This window comes from Callithrix jacchus, chromosome 17, assembly GCF_049354715.1.
Source record: "Callithrix jacchus isolate 240 chromosome 17, calJac240_pri, whole genome shotgun sequence".
Lineage (NCBI taxonomy): Eukaryota > Metazoa > Chordata > Mammalia > Primates > Cebidae > Callithrix > Callithrix jacchus.
In genome coordinates, this window is record NC_133518.1 from 52,778,141 (window position 1) to 52,804,798 (window position 26,658).

At 42.3% G+C, this 26,658-nt stretch overlaps 2 protein-coding genes and 1 long non-coding RNA gene across 4 annotated transcripts in view; 1 reads left to right on the forward strand and 2 right to left on the reverse strand.

Annotated features, from left to right (window-relative positions):
• Window positions 1–622: 622 nt before the first annotated feature.
• NUDT16 (nudix hydrolase 16) lies at window positions 623–2,565 on the reverse strand. Its single transcript, NM_001359386.1, is given in 3 exon segments — window positions 623–1,099; window positions 1,963–2,232; window positions 2,331–2,565. Coding segments are annotated over 3 exon segments (588 nt in total). The 5' UTR covers window positions 2,469–2,565; the 3' UTR covers window positions 623–919.
• A 98-nt stretch (window positions 2,566–2,663) lies between these two features.
• LOC118148961 (uncharacterized) overlaps window positions 2,664–26,658 on the forward strand; it is an 87,970-nt gene continuing 63,975 nt past the window's right edge. Inside the window, exon 1 of the long non-coding RNA XR_013528646.1 lies at window positions 2,664–2,812. This is a non-coding gene — a long non-coding RNA (uncharacterized LOC118148961). The remainder of the gene's footprint in view (window positions 2,813–26,658) is intronic.
• Window positions 16,234–18,861, reverse strand: LOC100406671 (U8 snoRNA-decapping enzyme-like). 2 transcript variants are annotated; one of them, NM_001359385.1, is made up of 3 exons: window positions 18,699–18,853; window positions 18,327–18,596; window positions 16,277–17,411 (listed from the first exon to the last, which is right to left on the reverse strand). In NM_001359385.1, the coding sequence occupies exons 1-3, from the start codon at window positions 18,834–18,836 to the stop codon at window positions 17,232–17,234; spliced, it is 588 nt and encodes a 195-aa protein (NP_001346314.1). In that variant the 5' UTR covers window positions 18,837–18,853; the 3' UTR covers window positions 16,277–17,231. The 2 variants fall into 2 exon arrangements, with proteins under 2 accessions (XP_078209808.1, NP_001346314.1); XM_078353682.1 differs by having other exon boundaries at window positions 16,234–17,411; window positions 18,327–18,861.

The following is a 26,658-nucleotide window of genomic DNA, read 5'->3' on the forward strand; positions in this document are numbered from 1 at the left end:
AACTCTTAGGATCGGGCTTCCTAAGGGCCATGTCCTGAGCCCTCTTCTTTTTCTCTCTCCATGGATTACTTTGTCCAGTCTACGTTTTTCTACCACCTTTGTGTAGATAAAGTGAAGGGCCTAGAGGCCCAGCTCTAAGCCCTCTTTAATGGGAGGCTCTTTTTGGCAGGACAGGCCTAGACCGGGGTGGGTCACTTCCCTTCTGATAGTATCAGAGTCTCAGGCATCCCAAGGATAAAAACTCTGGAGCACAGACACCAGTAGTTACAGGTCTCATGCCCATGCTCAGTCTAAGGAAACCTAGCCACTTCCTTACCCTTCCTGCTCAGTTTCAGAAGAAAAAGATTGGGGATTGGTTAGGATACTCTCGCACCTTTTAAGAGCCGACTGCCTTGGTCACCACTCAGACAAGAGCAAGTCTATTTTCAGGAAGCACAGGCGGTCCTCTGCCTCTCTATCCTCCCTAACAAATAAGCTGGGTTAGACCCTGGAGAGCAGCCACAGAGGAGTGTGGAAAGGACCCATGCTTGCTTCAGAAGCTCCTTGCAATCAGGGAGCAGAGTATGTTGACAAATATCCCTTCATGGTTAAACTGAACATGACCAGGGGAGGTGTCAGGCTGTGTGTTGTTACAGATTGTATATTTGCATGCCTGGGGGTTACCAGGCTATATGCATATATACAGGGAGGAGGCAGGCTCTGAGAAGCTGCCAGGGTACCTGGGATGAGCTGTGGATTTTTGTCCCTGGTGCCATGAGTTGGAGGGTCCTCTGCTCAAAACATGGTACACACTTCTTCTTTTAATCTGGCATCATGTATCATCTCTCAGGTCCAATAAGAAAACATTCCCCCATCCTTCCCTCCCTCCCTAGTACCAAGGTCCTCATCTCAGTTTCCATGGGTCCATGGAGGACTGCCTCTAGTGACGAGCTGGAATCTTAAGGCCTGAGATCGAGCCAGACTGTAGCAGTCCCAAGTCCTGGAGAGCTTCCAGTAACTGCTCCCGGGCAGAGCCAATAAAGGAATTCTCCAGGAAGGTAGGCAGGCCTCCCACACCATCCCGCAGGGTATACAGGGGCACTCGCACCAGGCCCAGCACCTGAAAAAGAAGGAGACAGCAGATACTGGGACCCCAGGTGGCTCATTCCCTCCATCCTCTCTCTAGCAGATATTTCTAGATCAGAGGTCTCACCCCTTAACACTCCAGCAGAACCAGGCCCAAGGTTCATACCTCACTAAAGCCTAGTGGTCCAACCTACTGCAGGAAAATGACCCAAAACCCATTATCTAGCTCTATCAATTAATATTTTCCACATCTGCTTCTAAACCTCTAGTCGTTCCTGCCTCAAAGATGCATTCATACCCTTTCACCAGTGGTTGTCAAAATGTGGTCCTCAGATTACTTGCATCAGCATTATTTGAGAACTTTTGAAAACTCCAAATTCTCAGGTTTCTTCTGCCCATGCCCCATCACCAATGCAGGAATGCTGGGAGAAATTACTGTTTTAATAAGCCACCCAGATGATTTTGTTACCTGACAAATTTTGAGAACCACCTCATACACAGTCTACTAGCCTTGCCTGAAATATCAGGGTCACATCTCCTACAAAAGAAAAGCAAACCCAGGAATAAAACTTAGGGTGCCATGCCTAGATAATGTGATAATCTATCACACTGTCTATCACCAGCAGAGAGGCGTGGATGAGTGTGTTCTAGAAAAGATGTCTCCAGAGATCCTGGATCTCTCCTGGTAATGGGTGGGGAAAGACCTTTACAGAAAGCCCAGGTTGGCAGTACTAACTCAAAGTAGAGATGACCACGATCCAAACTCCACCAAGAAAATTGGGAAGAGGGCAAGGTCAGAGGGGTAAAGACTTTCCAGCGGGGATTCGTTCCTGGGGGAGGGAAAGCTTTGGGAAAAGAGGAAATTGGGAAAGGGACAGAGTCCCAGGCTGGCCCCACCTCCAGCCCGTGGTCCTTGGCGCGTGTAGCGCCGGCCTCCACAGCCAACAGCTGCTCAAGCGTCAGACACTTGGCGTAGAAGTGGGCCACAACGCGCGGCCCTGACCCGGCGTGGGAGCTGCGGTAGTCAGTGCGCTCTACGCGGAAGGCGGCCGCAGCCTCGCCCAGCTCCTCGCGCAGCTCGCGGTTCAGCCCTTCCTCTAGGCTGTTGTCCTGCGTGTCCACGAATCCTCCGGGGAAGCCCAGGCGTCCATCGAAGCGCATCTGCATCTGCGAGAGGGGGAAGCGGGGATTGGCAGGGGCGACCCGGAGGAGACCCCAGAGAGCAGGGATCACGCAGAAAGTGGCCGGGCGCGCCCACTTCTCACCAGTACGGCATAGCGCAGCGGGATGCGGCCGAAGAGCATCCCAGGATCCGGCGCGTAGAGCAGAGCGTGGCACGCATGACGCCAGCCAGGCCCCAGCTCCAGGGCCTCGGCCAGCTCTAGCCTGCGAAACCCAGCCATGGCCGGACACTGCTCCTCCGCAGTCCGGAAGGCCCACGTGGGCAGAGAGGCGGATCTCACCTCCTACTAATCCGAGCCTGGGCGGTGCCACAAGGCCCAATCCCTGTGGGAATAAGGGGCGGAACTTAAGCTCCTGAGGGCGGGGCGCCGCGACTGGTGCGGGAGGCAACCAATCAGGGCGGGACTTGCAGACCCGTGAAGTCCAGGATTCAGGAACCCTAGGTAAACCGAAAGTAACCTCCGGGTTGGCCGTGCGGGGGGCGGGGCTGAAGGTGTGGTCGCGCCCTAAACCTGGACCTAGGCGGGTACCTAAACGTCTCCTGGGAGCCAAAAGAGCAAATCAGGTAACGAGCTGTGGCTGGGTCTGGTGGTACACAAAGCACAAGGCCTGGGTTGGAGATAGAAGGAAATGAGGCGGGGCTGGCCTCACACACCGAGGCCTATCCTAGGGAAACGGGGTGGATGGAGGGGCGCCATGGTCTAACAACTATCTTGAGTGGTGAAACTGAGGGGACTTGGTGACTGCCTGAAGGGGGAAGAGGAGCGCTGGACTAGTGGTGGTTAAGAGTTTCCTGGATGTGGTGTCATTTGCTGAGAGGGGAAGAGTGGGAGAAGGGTGGGCAGTGATAAATGTAGTTCTAGTCAAGAATTGGGGTGGCCATAGACAGTGGGCAGCTGATCCTGGGGATTTGACGCCCAGGAAGTGGCACATGGAGAAGTCACAGGGCAGTGAGATTTTCAGGAGAAGTGTGGGGCGGAAGGAACTGTGAGTGAAACCCTGTGGCACAGGACTGGGAGTGAGGAGGGGTGAGAGGTAGAAGAAGCCACCTAGGCGTTCTAGTGTTTCCTGCAAACACCCTCAGACCTCTGAGCTATGAAGGAAGGTGGGTTACCCTACCACAAGGGCAGGGGCCTACCCAGGGCCTGATGCTGAGGAGCAGAGATTTAGGATCCCTCACCCGAGGCCAGGCCTTCCCGACGCCGCACAGCGCCCCTACACCAGGTGTCAATATTGATTATGTAATAGAAAGTAGGAGGCAGCTATTTGAGGGGGGCTGGGCATAAAATCACAGCCTGTAAGTGACAGCATGTGGTGGGAAAGAGTCTGGACCCACCCAGAAATAGGCTTTTGACCTTAGCAAGTCACTTAACTCTCGGATTCCAGCAGCTCATCTGTTAGGTGGAGATGATAGCAACCTATTAGGGATGTTGAGATATGTAAAGCACTGAGAAGGGCGCCAAGCAGAAAATAAATGTAGCCATTTTGGAGTCAACGGTTGGGGCACAGTGCTCTGTCTTATGTTGAGGACCCAGGGCTGGGCACACTGGCTCGTACCTATAATCCCAGCACTGTGGAAGGCAAGGGGAGGTCATTCGAGATAGAGACCCTATCTCTACAAAAAACAATAATAAAGACCCAAGTGTTGGAACTGAACCACACTCATCAGCCTCATATTCTAAGGAGGGATGAGACTTGTATGACATTATCTTTCCTAGCTTAGTCTTCTGAGCTGTGGGGCAGGGATATCATCTAACAACGTGAAGCAATTGCATTAAGGTGATGAGTCTGTAGGTGTGACACAATTGTCCTTAGCCTGCTAGAGTTCTAGGGGGTTTGAAAATAGCTCTCCTTTAATGTTAGAGTCACCTTGCAAAAAGCTTTTACAATTTTTTAAAAATTAACACTTTTGGGGTCCTATCACAGACCAATTTAATCAGAATGTCTGTAGGTCATGCAGGGACATACATGGTTTTTAAAATGTGTTTTAGGTAATAATAATCAGGGTGGAGAACCGGGGCCTTCCCCCTTCCACTAGCATTCCAAAGGTGACTTGGTTTTTCTCCTAGCTAGGCTACCTTTAACGATTTAGGATCAAACATGCCCTTTCCAGATCTTCAGTCTCTTCTTTCTTTCCTGGTTGCTTGAGGAGACTTTAAAGATGGTCTTTAAAAGATGGACTTCAAAGATTTCAAAGGCAACATGAAAAACTGTAAAAGCAAGGCAACAGCTATACAAGTGTTAATGATTTCGGAGATCAGAGCTTTTTCTAGATAAATATGGAAACCCTTCAGAGCCCCCACCTTGCCATCCCTTTCAAATCCTTCTCTGCCTCTGCCCCACCTCCCCACCCCCACCAATCACCCCACATTCCACTATCCTGAGACAGAATGTCCAGGACTCAAAGCTGCAGGTAGAGGGCTGAGCCATGTACCTAAACAGCTGCTGCAAATTCATAATAGTACTTGGAACCAAAAATAACCCTTTGGTCAGCCTGTGAGGATTCTAAAAAACCAATCTATTATTTAAAAAATAATAATGAAAAGAATCAAGGATTTATCCTGCCTTTTTTTATATGGGTTCTTCCTCAGGGCCACCAAATAGTTCATGAGAGGAAATGTATCTCACAAAATATTCCAGTTAATCAAAGAAGAAGGAAAGAGCCAATCAAAATTTTAACATTTAACAAATGTTAAAGAATTAATGGAATCTAGGGAATGATCACATCATGAATAGACAGTTGTTATACCCATTGTGATAAAAGAGCACACTGCCTCCTTTGGATTATTTCTGCCAAAATATTGAACTGTTACCTTGATCTAACAATTTATAAGAAATACAAAGGAATACCTATTTAAAATATTAGGAAGAGACTAGAATGGTCTATGTAGTAATAGATTAGAGTCTGAAACATCAGTATGAATTCATTTTTAGCTTGATGTAGATATGGCTATATATATACACACACACACATATGTATACATACAAGGGTTAATGTGCACACATATTTCCTTGCTCTGTCAGGTGAGTGGGCTTAGGAGCAATGATATTTCAATAGCAACAAACACACCAAGTGCCACATTTTGGTTTCTAACACCATTTTCTATAAAAGGAATCAAAGCCCTTTGGAGAAATGGCTGATTCCAGCATTGGGCCAGGAAGTATACAACTTGGATATACAATAAGCTGGAAGCATCTTATGATGCCAGAAATTAAGGAAGTTCACCAAGTAAAAAAAGACAAAAATCTATATTGATGGAGATGTGTCAAAGAAACAGGGACACAGGGACCAACTGAAAAAACTTCTAGTGGTAAAAGGTGTAAGAATTGTATTGGATTACAACTTGAAGTACAAATAAATATCTAGAGGTCCATACTGATATACAAATAAATAATGAAAATTTAATAGTAAATAGACGAGAGAAAAACATCCTGTGCAGAAGAATTAGAAATAATTCATGTAGCTACTCTGTCCTCAAAGAGGTGGAGCATAGCTTCCTACTCCTTGTGGGTTGTGAATAATGCCTTCCTTCCAAAGAGTACAGTATGAAAACAAGAGAGGGAAGGAGAAACTTTGTTACTTTGTGGAGAAACCTGAAACACTACCTTGGACAAGTGATCAAGGTCAAAATCAACATTGACAAATCATGTTGGTAGAATGTACCCTTAATATGAAGTAATGAAAATGGTACTTTTGTCTGTGGTTTTCCCCCAAAAAGATATAATCCCCCTCTAACCATGAGAAAAGCACCAAACAAATCCCATTGAAGGGACATTTTACACAATACCTGACCAGTAAGTCTCAAAATTGTTACTGTCTTAGTCCATTAGGGCTGCTGGAACAAAATACCATTGATTGAATGGCTTAGAAACAGCAAATACTTGATTTCTCCCAGTTTTGAGGCCTGAGAAATACAAGATCAAGGTACTGGAAGATTTGGTGACTATTGAGGGCCCACTTCTGGGTTCATAGAAGATAGCCTTGTGCTGAAACCTCACATGTGAGAAGCGGTGAGGGAGTTCTCTGCGGTCTCTCTTATAGAGTCACTAATGTCAGGCATGAGAGCTCTGCCCTCATGACCTAATAACTTTTCAAAGGCCCTACTTACCAACACAATTGGAGTTAAGATTTCAACATAAGAATTTTAGAACAAAAATATTCAGTCTATAGCAATCATGAAATATAAAGAAAATCTGAGGAATTCTCACAACAAAGAGGAGCCTAAGAAGACGTAGCATGACTAAATGGAACATGACATCCTGGAGAAGAAAAAGCACGTTAGAGAAAAACTAAGGAAATCTGAATAAAGCATAGATTTTTGTTAATGATATCAAAATTGATTTGTTATTGTAATAAATATTTTATAATAATGTAGATGTTAATTATAGGGTAAAGTAGGTAGAGTATATGGGAACTCTGTACTGTTTTTATAAATTTTCTGTAGATGTGAAACTTCTAAAAAATAGGTTTGTTTTAAAATCAGGCAAATACAAATAGTGAAATATACAAAATATACAAAGTGAAATATACACTGAATAAAAATTTAGAGAAAAAATGACCTGGTTTCTTTAATAAATAAATCACACCTATAATCCCAGTACTTTGGGAGGCCGAGGTGGGTGGATCATGAGGTCAGGAGTTCGAGACCCACCTGACCAACATGGTGAAACCCCATCTCTACTAAAAATACAAAAATTAGCTGGGTGTGGTGGCACACGCCTGTAATCCCAGCTACTCGGGAGGCTGAGGCAGGAGAATTGCCTGAACTGGGAGGCGGAGGTTGCAGTGAGCCGAGATCATGCCACTGTATTCCAGCCTGGGCAACAGAGTGAGACTCCATCTCAGTAAATAAATAAATAAATAAAAATTATAAAGGGAAAAAAAGCATGGTGGCAGAATCTATACATTAAGAGACGGAAGAGACATATCAATTGAAGCAGTTGGTTTATTTGATTTCTAATTTGTCCAATCTTATTGATCATTGTTTGAGGTGCTAATAGTATGGTGGCTGTTTTTTTAGGGTTTTTAATATATTAGAGATACATACTAAAACATTTGTGAATGACAGGATAAAAATAATTCAGTGAGGGGGTAGAGGCTGAAGGTATAAATAAAATAAAATTGGCCATAAATTGATAATTTTTGAAGCTGGGTGATGATGGGTCTATTAAGGACTTACGTTATTCTGCTTACTTTTATATAGCTTGATGTTTTCATAGTTAACAAGTTAAAAATAAAAAGATATTTGGCATCTGATGAAGTAAAGGTAAAGGTTATGATTTACATTTAAATAAAACTTTGCATTTTAGAAAATTCTTTCACAGACAGAATCCCTTTAGTCAAGGAGAGGGAGAGAGGTAAGGGTCTAGTCTTGTTAAGCAGGAAGAAGACTACAAACCCGCTACCATCTGCCAGGTAATTTTAAGCCAGTCCCTTAATTCCCATCAGATTTTCCAGATGCTTTGAATGCAGAATCAAGGTTGAAAATGACTGATTTAAACAAATACACTATGGAGGAAGGGGAAGGTGGTTCTATCGGCAGAGAGCAACCAGCTAGAGCCATTTGGGGTTTATCACAAAGGACTCCTTGTCAGGGAAATTCACCTATTGCGAGATATTTTGGTTGTTTTCAATTCTGGGCCATTGAAGAGAGTAGTAATAAGCAAACCCCTCTCCTACTATGAAACTAAGAGTGGGCAGATATTCCCTCTCTGGCCCTTGGGTAACCCAAAGGAGGTTTATGACCAAAGCACAGCCAATGAGATGCTCCTGCTCAGGATATTGACTTCGGAGAAATGACACAAAGTATATGATCAGAGTTAAGGGTTCAGTTGGCCAGTAATGAGTGCCAGTGTGGTGGTGCCAGGACTACAATAATAAGTATCGACTTTTGAAGGTTTGGGTAGCAGCATCCTAAACCCACTATCCCTAGCAGGATGCTGGCCCTGCCTCACCAACTCTCATCCCTACCTCAGCCTTGTTCTCCAGCTTCCTGTTAAAACTGTGAGCTTCCTAATACCTTTCCAATACATTAAATTTTGCCATAAATATACCATGCTCCATTTCCATTGTTTCTTTTTTATTTTGTATTTTCTTTGCAGACAGAGTCTCACTCTGTCACCCAGACTGAAGTGCAGTGGTGCAGTCTTAGCTCACGGCAGCCTCCACTTCCTGGGTTCAAGTGATTCTCCTGCCTCAGCCTCCCAAGTAGCTGGGATTACAGGTGCATGCCACCACACCCAGCTAATTTTTATATTTATAGTAGAGATGGGGTTTTGCCATGTTGGCCAGGCTGGTCTCAAACTCTGGACCTCAAGTGATCTGCCCGCCTCCCAAAATTCTAGGATTACCGGCATGAGGCACCTTGCCCAGCAATTTCTATTGTTTCTATCCAAGAACATTGATGAGTATATGAGGACAAAAAAATACTAATCAAAAAGTCACATACAAATGAATGATTTGAAATGGCAATAAGTGATTTGAAGAAAAGATACATGGGTGAAATGAATCTGGTCTGGAAGGTCAGGATATAAAGAGTGCTTCCCTTAGAAAATGACACTAAAACTAAGACAGACTCAGAATTAATAAGGTAAAACGTGGAGGGGTGGAGTGGTGGAAGCAGGGTGGGTAGCAACAAGGGGAAAGAAGAGGGGGAATTGCATCACAAGTAACCTAAGATCAAAATGGCTCTCTTAGCTCTGGTTGGTTGGAGGGTAAGAAACCGAAGAGGAGGTAATTAAAATGCAGGTGACACATCTCTATGAAATATTATGATCCTTATGGAGCCTGCCTAGTAACATGGAGCAAATCTTATGGTTGAAGATAGTGTGAAGATAGCAAATCTTATGGTTGAAGTATAGACCTGTAGTTCATACACCAAAGAATTAGGGAATCATGCGAACAAGGCGCCTAATAGAACACAGGGGTAGGTAGAATATCTGGCCTTGTTTTTCCCCCTGTGGTGGACATCAGGTGTTTGTGCTATACACTGCCTCCTCCCTTAGAGACCTGCCACTTCCCTAGATCTTGATCTGGTGAGATTGCCAACCACAGCTCTCCACTTCCCTGGCCACAATGAGAGCAGAGGATCCAGGCCTGACCAGTCAGACTGCATATTCCAGTCAGCACAGGGGGATCCACATGAGCACATGGCTCAGACTCAGGCAGGCAGGCTCTGCTCTGATTTTGTTCATTTCAGGATGGAGAAGAGATCTTTCCTCAACTCCACAAATTACCTCCAGTATTCTTCCTGGGATAGATCCCTGCCCACCCACAAATCATTTTTTGTTTTGCTTTTTAGATTTATTAGGGCTAGTTTCTGAATAAATATGACAATTTTTTTGTTTTACTTTTAACTGTCATTTTATGACTATAGACTACATACATATTGTGCATGATTCAGACAATAAGAAAACACATAAAGAAGACGTATCCCTGCCATTTATTTTTAGTTTTACTACATGAGGTAGTCTAGAACAAGGTATGTGATCTATGATTTCTGAGGGGGACTAGAAGATTTGAGAGGATTTACTGAGGTTTGATAAGGTCCAATATATGACTAATTTGGTAAATGCTTCCTGAGGCCTTAAAGGTATATTCTCTGAAGTTCCAGAATGTAATATTTATCTGTTACACAAAGTATATCAATTATATTTTTGGCCTTTGTGCTGGGTCTATTTGGATTATAGAGATAATAGAATTCCTACATCGTAAGGTTGTCCTAAGGACTAAATATGTTAATAAATGAAAAGAACTTAGAATAGTGCCTACCACACAGTAAATATCCCCCAAATGTTAATTGTTTTTATCATCTTTATTTTTATTCTCTTTAGCTCCTAGATATGCATACTTAGAAGCTGACATTTTATCTGTCAAGAACCAGAGGAAGTGTGTTGCCACTCCTCAATCTATTTTGTTAATTTCATCCTACATTTGCAGATCATGCTATATATAATTTGAAGTTGGTGATTATTATATGATCATTGCAGATAATCTCCCAGTCAGTTAAAGAATTCTAATGCATTTGACATTCAATTTTGATACTAATATTATGATGATTTCTTATCTTTGACTGTAATTCCCTGACTTTCTTTCCCATCCTTTCATATTCAGCAGAATCTGTTGCTTTGGTATGTCTCTTAAAATAGTAAAATTTCACAAAGACTCTTTATCATCTTCAGAAACTAAATCATGCTACTAACCCCTCAGCACAACTAGTACATTTTTATTCTTCTTCCCCATACTCCCTATGATCTAACTTTCATGGAATGACCTAGAATTACGGGACTACCATGTTAATCAAATTATTTATGTTTTATATTACACATATTTCCATTTATTGGTAACATATTGATAGCCATAACACAGGAACTTAGCGTTAAATTTGTATATAATAGGAGCCACTACCTCACAACCAGCTCACAGATTTCTTACACAATTTCCGGTTGATTGGTTCTTTACTTTGATTCATTTTGTGCATTTCTGAAAAACACCTGTATGGTTTTCCAGTAAATCCAAGCATATCCATGCTTTTGCACATCAATTTAGATAGACATGCAGCTTGTGCTGTTAGTAAGTGGATTAATTCTCTACCTTACAAATGTCTTTCACATGAAAAACGTTCTGATGCTGTTTTTCAGTTTTTATCTTTTTGTTTCCCTGAACATAGTGAGTACTGCCCACTTCTGGTGTGATATCTTTTGAGTTTAGGAAACTTCTTCTTGTTTCCTCTAAAATGGTGTTCCTGTTACATGTGTGCTGTTAGTATTTTCTCCCATCACTTAACAAGACCCTGGAATCTCAGTATCTACGATGTTCTTTTTGGCCATTTTCCTTGTTTTGTATTTTTTCTTTGAGTTCTAAAAGATTTTAGTAGGCCTGCTCTCTACATCAGAGGTAGAGAGGGCTGATGATGCTCTAGGGTAATGTTAAGTTCTTCATTATTATCAGACCTCTCTTATAAGACATGCTAAAGCGAGTTCTTTAAGTTGAAAGAAAATTATGCTAATTAGTAACAGCATATCAAAGTCTAAAACTCACTGGAAATATCACAAATTCAGGTGCTGTAAATCACATATCTTTAATATAATGGTTAAAAGAAAAATCTATTAATAGCGACAAAAATTTATTAAGCGATACACAGTATAAAAAGATGTAAATTATAACATTAAGGATGGAGTAAAAGTGTAGAGTTTCTGTATACAATTAACATTTAGTTGTAGTCAGCTTAAATAGCCTATTACAATTATGTTTTATGTATGCTTTATGGCAATCACAAAGCAAAAACATACAGTAGATATACAAGAGATGAAAGTGAAAAAATCAGAGAATGCAATTTTAAAAATCACCGAATCACAAAAGATAGTAAGACAGAAAGAAAGGAACAAAAGACCTACAGAGAATGAGAAAATGGTTAACAAAATGGCAGTTGTAAGTCCTTACCTATCAATAATTACTTTAAGCCGAGATGGCTCCACTATACTCCAGCTGAGTATACTATACTCCAGACAGAGCAGGACTCTACTCCAGACAGAGCAGGACTCTGTCTCAAAAAAAAAAAAAAATAGAGTGGTTGAATGAATTTAAAAAAATAACCGAACAACATTCCAGAAGAGAGTTCTTTCACCTTTCAAGACACACACAGACTGAAAGTGTAGGGATGGAAAAAAATATTCCATGCAAACTAAAACTAAAAGAGATCAGAGAAAATCCACATTTCTATATATAGATATACTTACATAAAATAGACTTAAAGTTAAAAACTGTAAAAAGAGACAAAAGAAGGTCTTTATATAATCAGAAAGAGGTCAATTCATCAAGAAGATATAACAATTATAAATATGTATGCACCCAATATCGGAGTACCTAAATAAAGGAAATATTAATAAATCTAGAGGGAGAAACAGACTGTAATGCAATAATAATAGAAGACTTCAATACACCACTTTCAGCAAAGGACAAGTCATACATACAACAAGTAAATAAGACATCAGACTTAACAAATTTAGTGGGATTAAATCACATCAAGTATATTTTGCAACCACAATGGCATAAAACTAGAAATCAGTAACAGGAGGAATTTCAGAAGATTCACAAATACATGGAAGTGAAACAGCATGCTCCTGAACAATCAATGGGTCAAAGACGACATTAAAAGAGAAATTAGGGCCGGCATGGTGGCTCACGCCTGTAATCCCAGAACTTTGGAAGGCCAAGGCAGTGGATCATGAGGTCAGGAGATTGAGACAATCCTGGCCAACATGGTGAAACCCTGTCTCAACTAAAATACAAAAAATTACCTAGGCATGGTGGTGCGTGCCTGTGTCCCAGCTAATCGGGAGGCTGAGTCAGGGGAATTGTTTGAACTCAGGAGGTGGAGATTGCAGTGAATCAAGATCATGCCACTGCACTCCAGTCTCATGACAGAGCAAGACTCCATCTCAAAAAAAAAAAAAAAAAAAAGGAAATAAAAGGGGGAAATTAAAAATTACCTTGAGACAAATGAAAATGGACACACAATATACCAAAACCTATGGGATGCAGCAAAATCAGGTCTAAGAAGGAATTTTATAGGATTAAACACCAAAATCAAAAAGAAAAATCTATATAAATAAGAGTACTCCTGAAGGAACTAGAAAAAGGTAAAACTAAGCATAAAGTTAGAAAAAGAAAATAATAAAGATCAGAGTAGAAATGAATGAAATAGACACTAGAAAAACAACAGGTCAATGAGACTAAGAAGTTGGCTTTTTGAAAACACAAATAAAATTGACACACCTTTATCTAGACTAAGAAAAAAGAGACGATTCAAAAAAATAAGAAATCAAAGAGGAAACATCACAACTGATACTACAGAAATGCAAAGGACCACCAGAGGCTACTATAAACAAGTATATGCCAACAAATTGGATAACTTAGAAGAAACAGATGAATTCCTAGACACATACAATTCTACCAATACTGAATCATGAAGAAAAAGAAAATCTTATCAGACCAATAACAAATAAGTAGATGAATGAATAAAAAGTTTTCCCATCAGAAAAAAAAAATAATTCAGCAATGGTTTCATTGCTGAATTCTACCAAAAATTTAAAGAACAGTTCTTCTCAAATTCTTCAAAAAACTGAAGAAGAGTAAATACTTCCAAATTCATTTTATGAGGCCAGAATTACCCTGATGCTAAAGCCAAAGACACTACTGGAAAAGGAAACTATAGGTCAATATGCCTGAAGAGATGCCAAAATCTCAATAAAATACTAGCAAACTGAATTTAACAGCACACGAAAAGGATCACTCACCATCATCAAATGGGATTTATTTCTAGGGTGCCAGGATAGACCTTGTCAACCTGTGCAAATCAATGTGATTCATCATAGTAACAGAATGGACAAGAAACATGTAATCATCCCAACAGGTACATTTGATAAAATTTAACATCCTTTCATGATAAGAATTCTCAACATATTAGGCATAGAAGAAGTTTACCTCAGCATAATAAAGGCCATATGTGACCCACACACAGCTGACATCATACTCAATGGTAAAAAGTTGAAAGCTTTTCCTCTAAGATCACAAATAAGACAAGGATGCAACACAGTACTGGAAGTCCTACCCAGAGCAATTAGTCAAGAGAAATAAATAAAAGGCATTCAAATTGGTTAAGAAGTTAAATTGTCCCTGTTTGCAGATAAGATATTATATATAGAAAACTCTAAAAAACAAATTCAGTAAAGTTGCAGGAAACAAAGTCAGTATACGAAAATCAGTAGCATTTCTGTACACTAAAAACAAACTATCCAAAAAAGAAATTGAGAGAACAATCCCATGTACAATAGCTACCAAAAGATTAAAATACTTAGGAATAAATTTAACCAAAGTGATGAAAGACCTGTACACTGAAAACTGTAAGACACTGATGAAAGTAATTGAAGGCCAGGTGTGGTGGCTTACACCTGTAACCCCAGCACTTTGGGAAGCCAAGGTTGGTTGATCACCTGAGGTCAGAAGTTGGAGACCAGTGTGGCCAACATGGCAAAACAGCATCTTTAGTAAAAACACAAAAATTAGCTGGGCATGGTGGTGCATGCCTGTAGTTCCAGCTACTCAGGAAGCTGAGGCGGAGAATTGCTTGAACCTGGTAGGAGGAGGTTGATGTGATGCTGTCACTGCACTCAAGCCTGGGTGACAAAGTGAGACTCTGACTCAAAAAAAAAAAAAAAAGTGATGACAAAGACACAAATAAATGGCCCAACAAATAAATAAAAACACATCCTCTGTTGAACTGGAAAAATTTATGTTGCTAAAATGTTCATATGACTCAAAGTAAGTTGCAGATTTAATATAATCCCTATCAAAATTCCCATGGCTTTTTTCGAAGAAACAGAAAAAACAATTCAAAGATTCACATGAAACTAGAAAAAAAACTTTAATAGCCAAAAAATCTTAACCAAAACAACAAAGCTAGAGGTATCACATTACTTGACTTCACAATATACCACAAAGCTGTAGTAATCAAAACAGCATGGTACTGTCATAAAAATAGACACATAGACCAATGGAACAGAATAGAGATCTTGGAAATAAATCCACACATTTATGGTCAATTGATTTTCCACAGAGGGTAAGATGGGGAAATGGGGAAAAGATAATCTCTTCAATAAATGGTGTTGGGACAACTGCATATTTTTCTGCAGAAGAATAAAATTAGAACCTCTCATACCATAAAAAAAATAAGCTCAAAATGGATTAAAGACTTAAATGCAAGACCTGAAACTATAGAGCGACCAGAAAACAGGGGAAAAGCTCAGTGACACTGGTCTGGACAATAAATTTTTGGATAAGACTTCAAAAGCATAGGCAACAACAACAAGAATAGACAAATGGGATTACATCAAACTAAAATCTTTATACAGCACAGGAAACAGTCAACACAGTAAAGGAACAATCTGTAGAATGGGAGAAAATAACTGCAAATCACACAACTGACAAGAGGTTAATAGCCAAAATATACCAGAAACATGAACAACTCAATAGCAAGAAAACAAATAACTCAATTAAATATGAGGCAGATGACCTGAATAGACATTTCTCAAAGAAGGACCAACATGTATAGAAAAAAATGCTCAACATCACTAATTATTAGGGAAATGCAAATCAAAACCACTATAGAATATCACCTCATACCTGTTAGAATGGTTATGATTAAAAAGATGAAAGGTAATAAAGAAAATATGAAGAAAAGTGAATGCTTAACACAATATTGGTGAAAATGTACATTAGTATGGTCACCATGGAAAACAGCATAAAGGTACTTAAAAATAAAGAACTACTATATGGTAGCAATTCCATTACAGGGTATTTATCCAAAGGAATTGAAATTAGGATCTGGAGAGATATCTGCACTCCCATGTTCATTGTGACATTATTCACAATAGCCAAGATGTGGAAGCAACCTACGTGCCCACCAACAGATAAATGAATAAAGACAACGTGGTACATATACACAATGGAATACTATTAGGCCTTAAAATAGAAGGAAATCCTGTCATTTGTGACAATATGGATTAACCTAGATGGCATTATGTTAAATGAAATCAGCCAGGTGCAAATATCACATGATCTCACTTACATATGGCATCTAAAAAAGTTAAACACATAGAAACAGAGAGCAAAATAATGGCTACCAGGATTGGGAGGAGGGAACAGTAATTGAGAAGATGTTGATCAGAGAATACAAAACTTCAGTTAGGAGAGATAAGTTCAAACGATATATTGCATGAATGGCGACTATAGTAAATAACTGCATCATATTTGTGAAAATTGCTAAGAGTAAATTTTGTGTTCTTACCATGAAAAATGATAAATGTGTGAGGTAAATTCATATGTTAATTAGCTCAATTTAGCCATACCACAATGTATACATATTTCAGACTAGATCGGGCGCGTTCAGGGTAGTATGGCCGTAGATTACATATTTCAAAGCATCATTTTGTACAAAATAAGTATAGGCAACTTTTATTAGTCAATGTTAGAAAATATTTTTTTAAAAACTATGTAGTTTACAAAGCTTAAAATAGTTGCTATTTGGCTTTTAAGAACATGTTTGCCCACCCCTGTCCTGGAGACTTGGAGAGCAAGACCTTTTATGGTACCTGGCATGTAGTAGGTACATATTAGATATCTGTTGAAAGAAGTAAAGGGCCTCAAGGTCCAGCTCTAAGACCTCTTTAATGGGAGGCTGTTTTTTTGGCAGGGCAGGGCTAGACAGCTGTGGGTCAGTTCTCTTCTGATAGTCCCAGAGTCTAAAGCAAACCAAAGATGAAAGCTCTGAAGAAGAGACACCAGTACTCACAGGTCTCACATCCATGCCCAGTCCAAGGGGACCTAGCTACTTCCTTACCTCTTCTCAGTTTCAGGAGAAGAAAAGTGTTGGAGATTGGTTAAGATCCTGTTCCACTTTTCAGGAGCCAATTGCTTTAGTGAACCCTCTGGCAAGGGCATGGATACTTTCAGGAAAGCAAAGATGATTCTCTGCTTCTCTATTCTTCCCAACAAACATGGGTTGGGCTAGACTCTAACGAGCAGCCATGGAGGACTATGGGAAGGACCCACCCTTGCCATAGAAGCTCTCTGCAAAGCAAGAGACAGGGTATGGTAACAAATGCCAATTCCTGGTTAAACTGGACTTGATAGGTGAAATAATTCAGGCTGTGTGTGGTCACATTGTGCATATGCATGCCTGGGGGTTACCAGGCTACATGCAAATGTACAGGGAAGACGTAGGCTCTAAGAACCTGCTGGGACCCCCTAGGATGAGCTGTGGATTTTTGCCCCTGATGCCATGAATTGGAGAGTCCTCTGCTCAAAACATATGGTACACTCTTCTTCTTTTAATCTGGTATCATCTTTAGGTCCAGAAGAGAAACCATTCTCTTCCTAGATACCAAAGTCCTCATCTTAGGTTCCCTGCATCCACAGAGGGTTGCTACTGACGAGCTGAGGTCTGAAGCCTTGAGAAGGCACCAGCTTCCACCACTCCCAAGTCCTGGAGGGTATCCAGTAACTGCTCCCGGGCAGCACCAATAAAGCAATTCTCAAGAAAGGTAGGCAGGCCTCCCACACCATCACGCAGGGTATACAGGGGCACTCTCACCAGGCCCAGCACCTGTAAAAGTAAGGAGACAAGAGTGGGACTCCAGGTAGCTCATGTCGCTACTTCCATCCTCTCTTTAGCAGATCTTTCTAGAGCAGATGCCTCACTCCTTAATACTCCAAGAGAAACAAGCCAAGGCTTCTATCTAAAGGAGGCCCAGTGGGCCCAACCCTCTGCAGACAAATGACCCAAGACATACTATCCAGCTCCATCAATGTTAATCCTTATGACATCTGTCCCCTATACCTCTAGTGGCTCCTAACTAATGCCAGAATTCATGCTTAGCCCTGAAGGAATTCAAAATGGGAAACCTAGACCAGCTTCATCAGCATCACTTGGGAACTTTTGAAAAAAGCAAATTCTCAGATTTCTGAACTGCTGCCCCCAGGACTTGGGAGTGGTGGAAGCTGGTGTTTTCTCAGCCGCAACCAGCATTCTGGGAGTAGAATCTAGTCATTGCTGTTTTTATAAGCCTCACAGCTGATTCTGATACTTGACAAAATTTAAGAACCACCTCCATATACAATCTGTGTCCATACTACCCTGGTCTTAAGTATTAGGGCCATATCTTCTTCCTAAGAAAAACAGAGGCCCAACAATAAGGGACTAGGGTGGATGCCTGCCCATTTTCACATTATCAGTAGAGAGCAGCAGAGAGATTTGGATATGTGTGTTCTAGAAAAATCTCTCCAGAGCCCAGTAAAGGGGTGGAAATCTTCCCAGGAAGCCTAGGTTGGCAGTACCATTCGATAAGACAAGACCAAGATCCCAACTCCACCAAAAAAAAAAAAAAAAAAAAAAAAAAAAATGGGGAAGAGGGCAAGTTCTGACAGACGCGGAAACTCAATCCGAAAAGAGTTTCTGAGGCAAAGGAAGGAATGGAAGGGAAAGGAATAGGATATGGGGCAGGGTCCAGAGAGGCCCCACCTCCAGCCCGTGGTCCTTGGCGCGTGTTGCACTGGCCTCCACAGCCGACAGCTGCTCGAGTGTCAGAGACTTGGCATAGAAGTGGGCCACAACATGTGGCCCTGACCCAGTGTGGGAGCTGCGGTAGTCAGGGCGCTCCACGCGGAAGGCGGCCGCCGCCTCACCCAGCTGTTCCAGCAGACCACGGTTCAGCCCATCCTCTAGGCTGCTGTCTTGCGAGTCCACGAATCCCCCAGGGAAGCCCAAACGCCCATCGAAGCGCATCTGCATCTGCGAGAGGAGGAAGCTGGGATTGGCAGGGGCACCCAAGAGTAGCGCCGCAGGGAGGATGCAGGGCCAAAGTGGAAAGGTCCGGGCGCGCCCTCCCCTTACCAGTATGGCATAGCGCAGAGGGAGGCGGCCAAAGAGAATCCCAGGATCCGGCGCGTGCAGGAGCGCATAACAGGCATGCCTCCAGTCCGGCCCCAGAGCCAGAGCCTCGGCCAGCTCCACCTTGCGAGCCCGGGCCATGGCCCAACACTTCTCCGCAGTCCCTAAGGCCCACGAGGGCTCAACGTCGGGTCTCACCTCGGGCCAGGACCAATCCGAGCGTGGGCGGTGCCACAAGGCCCAATCCCTTCAGGGCTAAGGGGAGGAACCTGGGCGCCCTACGCAGGGGCGCCGCGACTGCGGGAGGCAGCCTATCAGAGCAGGGCTTGCAGACCGGGCTGAAGTCCACGGCCTAGAAACCTTAGCCTCTGCGTTGGACCTGTGCCGGGGGAGCTGAAGGTGTGGCAGCGCCTGGCACCTGGAGCGAGGCTGGTACGTAGACGCCTGCGTCACAATCTGGAGTCAGCTGGAGTGTCCCAGGAGGTGAGGAAGAGCTAGGGCGCTCAGTTGAGTGCTGAGAGCCAAAGAAACAATAACGAGCTGTGGCTGGGTCTGGTGGTACACAAAGCACAAGGCCTGGGTTGGGGTTAGGAGGAAATGAGGCAGGGCTGGCCTCACACACCGAGGCCTATCCTGGGGAAACGGGGATGGAGCGGCGCCATGGTCTAACAACTATCTTGAGTGGTGAAACTGAGGGGACTTGGTGACTGCCTGAAGGGGGAAGAGGGAGCGCTGGACTAGTGGTGGTTAAGAGTTTCCTGGATGTGGTGTCATTTGCTGAGAGGGGAAGAGTGGGAGAAGGGTGGGCAGTGATAAATGTAGTTCTAGTCAAGAATTGGGGTGGCCATAGACAGTGGGCAGCTGTTCCTGGGGGTTTGACGCCCAGGAAGTGGCACATGGAGAAGTCACAGGGCAGTGAGATTTTCAGGAGAAGTGTGGGGCGGAAGGAACTGTGAGTGAAACCCTGTGGCACAGGACTGGGAGTGAGGAGGGGTGAGAGGTAGAAGAAGCCACCTAGGCGTTCTAGTCTTTCCGAAAACACTCTCAGACCTCTGAGCTGTGAAGGTGTGTGGATTACCCTACCACTCAGGGCCTGATGCTGAGATACAGGATCCCTCATTTCAGACCAGGACTTCCCCACCCGGCACAGTGCCGCTACACCAGGTGTCAATATTGATTGTGCAATAGAAAGCAGGAGGCAGCTCTTTGCGAGGGGCTGGGCATAAAATCACAGCCTGTAAGTGACAGCATATGGTGGAAGAGTCCGGACCCACCCAGAAATAGACTTCTGACCTTAACAGTTCACTTAACTCTCTCAGATCCCAGTAGCTCATCTGTTAGGTGGAGATGATACCAACCTATTAGGGATGTTGAGATATGTAAAGCACTTAGAATAGTGCCAGGCAGAAAGTAAATGTAGCCATTCTTGGAGTCGAGGGTTGGGTCACAGTGCTCTGTCTCATGTTAAAGACCCAAGGGTTGAAACTGAGCCACACTCATCAAGGCCCCAGTGTTTCAAGCAGGGATGACATCAGTTGGGCATCATTATTCCTAGCTTAGTCTTCTGAGTTCCAGGGCGGAGATGTCAACTAGTCACATGAGACAGCCAGATCAAGGTGATAAACCTATAGGTGTAACACAGTCTTTGTTAGTCTAGCATGCTGGGGACTTGGAAATGGCCCCCGCTTAATGTTAGAGTCACCTTGCTCTAAAACGTTATAGCAACTGCCATTATTAAGGGTTCCAACCAGACCAACTGAATCAAAATCTGTGGAGGTACTATAGGGACATATGTGGTTTTTCAAAGGTGTTTCAGGTAACAGCCAAGGTGGAGAAGAGGTGCTTTACCCCTTTCCCCAGCATTTCAAAGGTACCCTCTCTCCTAGATTAGCTACTTTTAAGGATTTAGGGTTAAACATGCCCTTTCCAGGTCTTCAGGCTGTTCTTTCTTTCCTGGTTGCTTGAGGAGACTTCTAAAGATGGACTCAACTATTTATAAGGCAACATGGAAATCTATAAAAATCAAAGCAACAGTTATACAGGAATTATTGCTTTGGAAACCAGAGCTTTTTCTGGATGAAGAAAAATGGAAGCCCGTAAGAACCCCAACCTTGCCATCCCTTTCAAATCCCTCTCTGCCTCTGCCCTAGCTCCCCACCCTCACCAACCATCTCCCATTTCACTGTCCTGAGGCAGAATGCCCAGGACTCAAGGCTGCAGGTAGAGGGCTGAGCTGTGTATCTAAAAAGCTGCTCTAAGTTCATAATGGTACGTGGAATCAAAAACAGCTCTGTGGTCAGTCTGGGAGGATGGTAAGGAACCAGTTCATTTTAAAAATAATCAGGAAAACAGGCACTTATCCTGCCTTTTAAATTAAATTAAATTTATCTTTATTTTTTTGAGTTTTGCTCTGTTGTCCAGACTGGAGTGCAGTGGCACAATCTTGGCTCCCTACACCCTCTGCCTCCCAGGTTCAAACAATTCTTATGCCTCAGCCTCCCTGAGTAGCTGGGATTACAGGCACCTGCCACCACATCTGGCTAATTTTTGTATTTTTAGTAGAGACAGGGTTTTGCCATGTTGACCAGGCTGGTCTTGAACTCCTGACCTCAAGTGATCCATCTGCCTTGGCCTCCCAAAGTGCTGGTATTACAGGCACGAACCACTGCACCTGACCTAACCTGCCTTTTGTATATGGGCTCTTCCTCAGGGCTACTAAATAGTTGATGAGTGGAAACTTTTGTTATAAGTATTCTAGCTAATCAAGGAGCCAATCAAAATTTTACATTTTTAAAAATCCTTAAAGAATTAATGGATCCTAGAGAATGATCATCAGTGATTGCTAAAATCATGAAAAGGCAACCAAACAATTACTGTGCACTTCATGATGGAAGAATACGACACCTTCTATTAATTTTTCTTGCACAAAATTGAACTTGAATCTCAACCTATACCAGTTATAAGAAATATAAAGGTGCCCCTTTTTAAAATATCAGGAAGAGACTAGAATGATTCATGCAATAGTGGATTTGAGTTGGAGACATCAGTATTAACTTATGTTTAGCTTAATATAGCTACATATGTTTACATAGGGGACTATTTGTAGATATGTACACACCTCTTTTATAAAGTCACTGCTCTCATTCATGAGGCCCCTGCCCTCATTATCTAAATCACCTCCCAAAGGCCCTACTTCCAAATACCAACAAATTGGGAGTTAAGATTTTAGTCTGAATTTGGGGGAATGAAAATAGTCAGTCATTAGCAATCATGAAATACAGTGAAATTCTGAGAAACTCTCACAACAAAGACAAGCCTAAGGACACATGACATAATTAATAAGTGGATTCAAGAAATCTGAATCAAGTATAGACTTGATTGATAAGTATCAAAATTGGTTCATTATTGTCTAATGATAATGTATCAAAATTGGTTCATTATTTTAGTAAATGTACCATAATAATGTAAGATGTTAATTATAGGGTAAATTAAGTGGAGTAATGGGAACTCTTAGCACTATCTCCACAATTTTTAAAATATATATATGTGTAGATGAGGTCTCAGTTTATTGCCTAAGCTGGTCTCCATCTCTTGACCTCAAGCTATCCTCCCACCTGAGCTTCCTGAAATGTTAGGGTTGCAGGCATGAGCCACCTCACGTGGCCTGCAAATGAAAAACTTTTGAAAAAGTTTATTTTTAAAACATTCATGAGGATGCAATCGGTAAATCCTAGACTTAAGGAAAGTTTACAAGAAAAATGGCCTGCTTTCATTAATAAATGAATTAGAAGGGAAAAATAAACATGGTGGTAGAATTTATACATTAAAAGAGATTGAGGAGACATATCTATTGAAGCAACTGGGCTTTATTCTAATCTGAATAAACAAAAATTCAAATATTGAAGGACATGAGAATCCTGTTGGATATTTTATGTACAGGAATTATGGATCATTGAGATGCGATAGTAATGTGGCTGTTTCTTCAAAGAGTTATATTTTAGAGATACATACATTTGAATAAAGTTTTGCATTTTACAAAATTCTTTCAATGAGAGAATCCCTTTTGGTTCAGGAGAGGGAGCGACGTAAGGGTGTAGTCTCATTTTTTAGGCAGGAAGGAAACGACAGCAAACAGATCTGCCATCTGACAGTTATTTTTAAAGCATTCCACTTAATCCTCACAAAATTTTCCAGATGCTTTGAATGCAGAGCCAAGGTTGAGAACTACTAATTTAGAAGAATATACCCTGGTGGGAATGGGGAGGAGATGCCACCAGCAGAGAGCTATCGGCTAGAGGCTGCCATTTTCCCCAACATTCACATAATCTAAAATCCTATTCAGGAGCCTTAAAGGAGGTACATTTTCTAGAAGGTAACACTGGCTATTTGCAGGTGTAGCATCAAAGCTATCCACTGCTCTGTTATCCAGTTCATTAAGTAGATCCATTCACACTATAAGCGCTGAATTTTTCAGACACCTAAAGCTCCATGCCTAGACTTTTTCTTTTTTTGAGACAGAGTCTCACTCTGCTACCCAGGCTGGAGTGCAATAGTGCAATCTCGGCTTACTGCAAACTCCACCTCCCAGGTTTAAACAATTTTCCTGCGTCAGCCTCCTGAGTAGCTGGGATTACAGGCATCTGCCGCCATGTCCGCTAATCTTTCTTTTAGTGGAGATGGGGTTTCACCTTGTTGGCCATGTTGGTCTCGAACTCCTGACCTCGTGATTTGCCCACCATGGCCTCCCAAAGTGCTGGGATTACAGGCATGAACCACCGTGCCCCGCCACCTAGACTTCTTTAAATGAATACCCCATAAGCTCCCCAAACTCAAAACATCTAGGAATGAACTCAGTATTTTTCCCACCTCTCAATCTGTATCTCTTCCTGTATGCACAGCTCTGTGAATGACCTGTCTCCTGCCCAATCACGCATGCTGTAAAACTACTAGTCCTCACAGACCACTCCATCACCCCTCGACCCATCTAGTCAGTCCTCAGTTCTCTCTTTGTCCCCTCAGGAGGTCTTGATGTCATCAGATGCAAGTAAGGCCTTCAGCTTTTCTCATCTGGACAAACCTCCTGCCTTTCTGTCTTGCCTCCAGTCTCTCTCTTCAAACCTGCTCTCCACCTAGTGCCATGATACAGCTAAAGGTCATGTTCATCAGTAACTTTGCAGTGGCTGCCTCTAATTACAGGGCACAGCAGAGCAAATGTGATAGCATATATCTGAGCTTTGCCTTCTGTATTGGTGGTGTATTGCTGAAATATATTGTAAAATACATTAACACCATCACAAGAAACATTCATTATTTCACAGTGTATGTAGGTCAAGAATTAAAAGTGGGTGGTTCTAGCTCAGGGTTTCTCATGAGGTTTTAGTCCAGATGCCAGCCAGATCTGTAGTCAAATGAAGGCTTGACTAGGGCTGGAGAATATGCTTCCCATAGCTCACTGACACAGCTGGCAAGGTGATGCTGGCTGTTGGCAAAATGCCCCAATTTTTTATCTCATAGATCTCTCCATAGGGTTGCCTGAATGTCCTTATAACATAGTGGCTGGCTTCCTCCAGTGTGGGTGATACAGATGAAATCCATGTCTTTTATGACCTGGTCTCAGAAGTCACACACCATCACTTCTATATTATTCCGTTGGTCATACAGGCTGCCCCTGAGGCAGTGTGGGAAGGATTTAACACAGGACATAAATACCAGAAGTGGGGATCATTGGAAGTCATGTTCGAGGCTGGCTACCATCCCCTTCTCTCTAAACCTGACATTATCACACTCATATTTTATGTTCCACCGCACCAAAGGATTTAAGATTCCCAGAATGTTAGGGCTGTGTCTTCCATCTTTGTGTTCCTGATGCCTGCAGGATATTTCCCTCCCCTTCATTTGCCTGGTGAATTCTTTTTATTTTTTATTTTTATTTATTTATTTATTTATTTTAATTTTTTATTGGATTTTAGGTTTTGGGGTACATGAGCAGAGCATGCAAGACAGTTGCGTAGGTATGCACATGGCAGTGTGCTTTGCTTCGCTTCTCCCCTTCACCCACATTTGGCATTTCTCCCCAGGCTATCCCTCCCCACCTCCCCCTCCCACTGGCCCTCCCCTTTTCTCCCCAATAGACCCCAGTGTTTAGTACTCCCCTTTCTGTGTCCATGTGTTCTCATTTTTCATCACCCGCCTATGAGTGAGAATATGCGGTGTTTCATTTTCTGTTCTTGTGTCAGTTTGCTGAGGATGATGTTCTCCAGATTCATCCATGTCCCTACAAACGACACAAACTCATCATTTCTGATTGCTGCATAATATTCCATGGTGTATATGTGCCACATTTTTCCAATCCAGTCTATTATCAGTGGGCATTTGGGTTGATTCCAGGTCTTTGCTATTGTAAACAGTGCTGCAATGAACATACGTGTACATGTGTCCTTATAGTAGAACGATTTATAGTCTTTTGGATATATACCCAGTAATGGGATTGCTGGGTCAAATGGAATTTCTATTTCTAAGGCCTTGAGGAATCGCCACACCGTCTTCCACAACGGTTGAACTAATTTACACTCCCACCAACAGTGTAAAAGTGTTCCTTTTTCTCCACATCCTCTCCATCATCTGTTGTCTCCAGATTTTTTAATGATCGCCATTCTAACTGGCGTGAGATGGTATCTCAGTGTGGTTTTGATTTGCATCTCTCTGATGACCAGTGATGATGAGCATTTTTTCATATGATTGTTGGCCTCATATATGTCTTCTTTCGTAAAGTGTCTGTTCATATCCTTTGCCCACTTTTGAATGGGCTTGTTTGTTTTTTTCCTGTAAATCTGTTTGAGTTCTTTGTAAATTCTGGATATCAGCCCTTGTCAGATGGGTAAACTGCAAAAATTTTTTCCCATTCTGTTGGTTGCCGATTCACTCTAGTGACTGTTTCTTTTGCCGTGCAGAAGCTGTGGAGTTTCATTAGGTCCCATTTGTCTATTTTGGCTTTTGTTGCCAATGCTTTTGGTGTTTTGTTCATGAAGTCCTTGCCTACTCCTATGTCCTGGATAGTTTTGCCTAGATTTCCTTCTAGGGTTTTTATCGTGCCAGGTCTTATGTTTAAGTCTTTAATCCATCTGGTATTTTTTATTTTTATTGTTCTTTAGGCTCTGGGGTATATGTGCACATCCTGCATGCTGCGGGACTGTTGCATAGGTACATACATGCCATAGTGGTTTGCTGTCTCCATCACCCCGTCATCTACATCAGGCATTTCTCCTGGTGTTATCTCTCCCCAACCTCCCCGTGCCCTGCTACCCCTCCCTTCCCCTTCTCCCAACCTACCCCAGTGAGTGTGGTTCCCTTCCCTGTACCCAAGTGTTCTCATTGTTGATCACCTGCCTATGAGTGAAAATATATGGTGTTTGGTTTTCTCTTCCTGTGTCAGTTTGCTGAGAATAGTGGTTTCTAGATTCATCCATGTCTCTACAAAGGACACGAACTCGTTTTTTATGGCTGCATAGTCTTCAATAGCGTATATGTGCCACATTTTCTTTGTCCAGTCTATCATTGATGGGCATTTGGGTTGGTGCCAGGTCTTTGCTATTGCAAACAGCACTGAAACGAACATACATGTGCATGCGTCTTTATGACAGAATGATTTATAATCCTTTGGGTATATACCCAGTAATGGGATTGCTGGGTCAAATGGAATTTCTATTTCTAGGTCTTTAAGGAATCACCACATTGTCTTCCATAATGGTTGAACTAATTTACACTCCCACCAACAGTGTAAAAGCATTCCTATTTTTCCACATCCTCTCCAGCATCTGTTGTCTTCTGATTTTTTAAGGATCACCATTCTAACTGGTGTGAGATGGTATCTCATTGAGGTTTTGATTTGCATTTCTCTAATGACCAGTGATGATGAGCATTTTTTCATATATGTTTGTTGGATTTATGTATGTCTTCTGAAAAG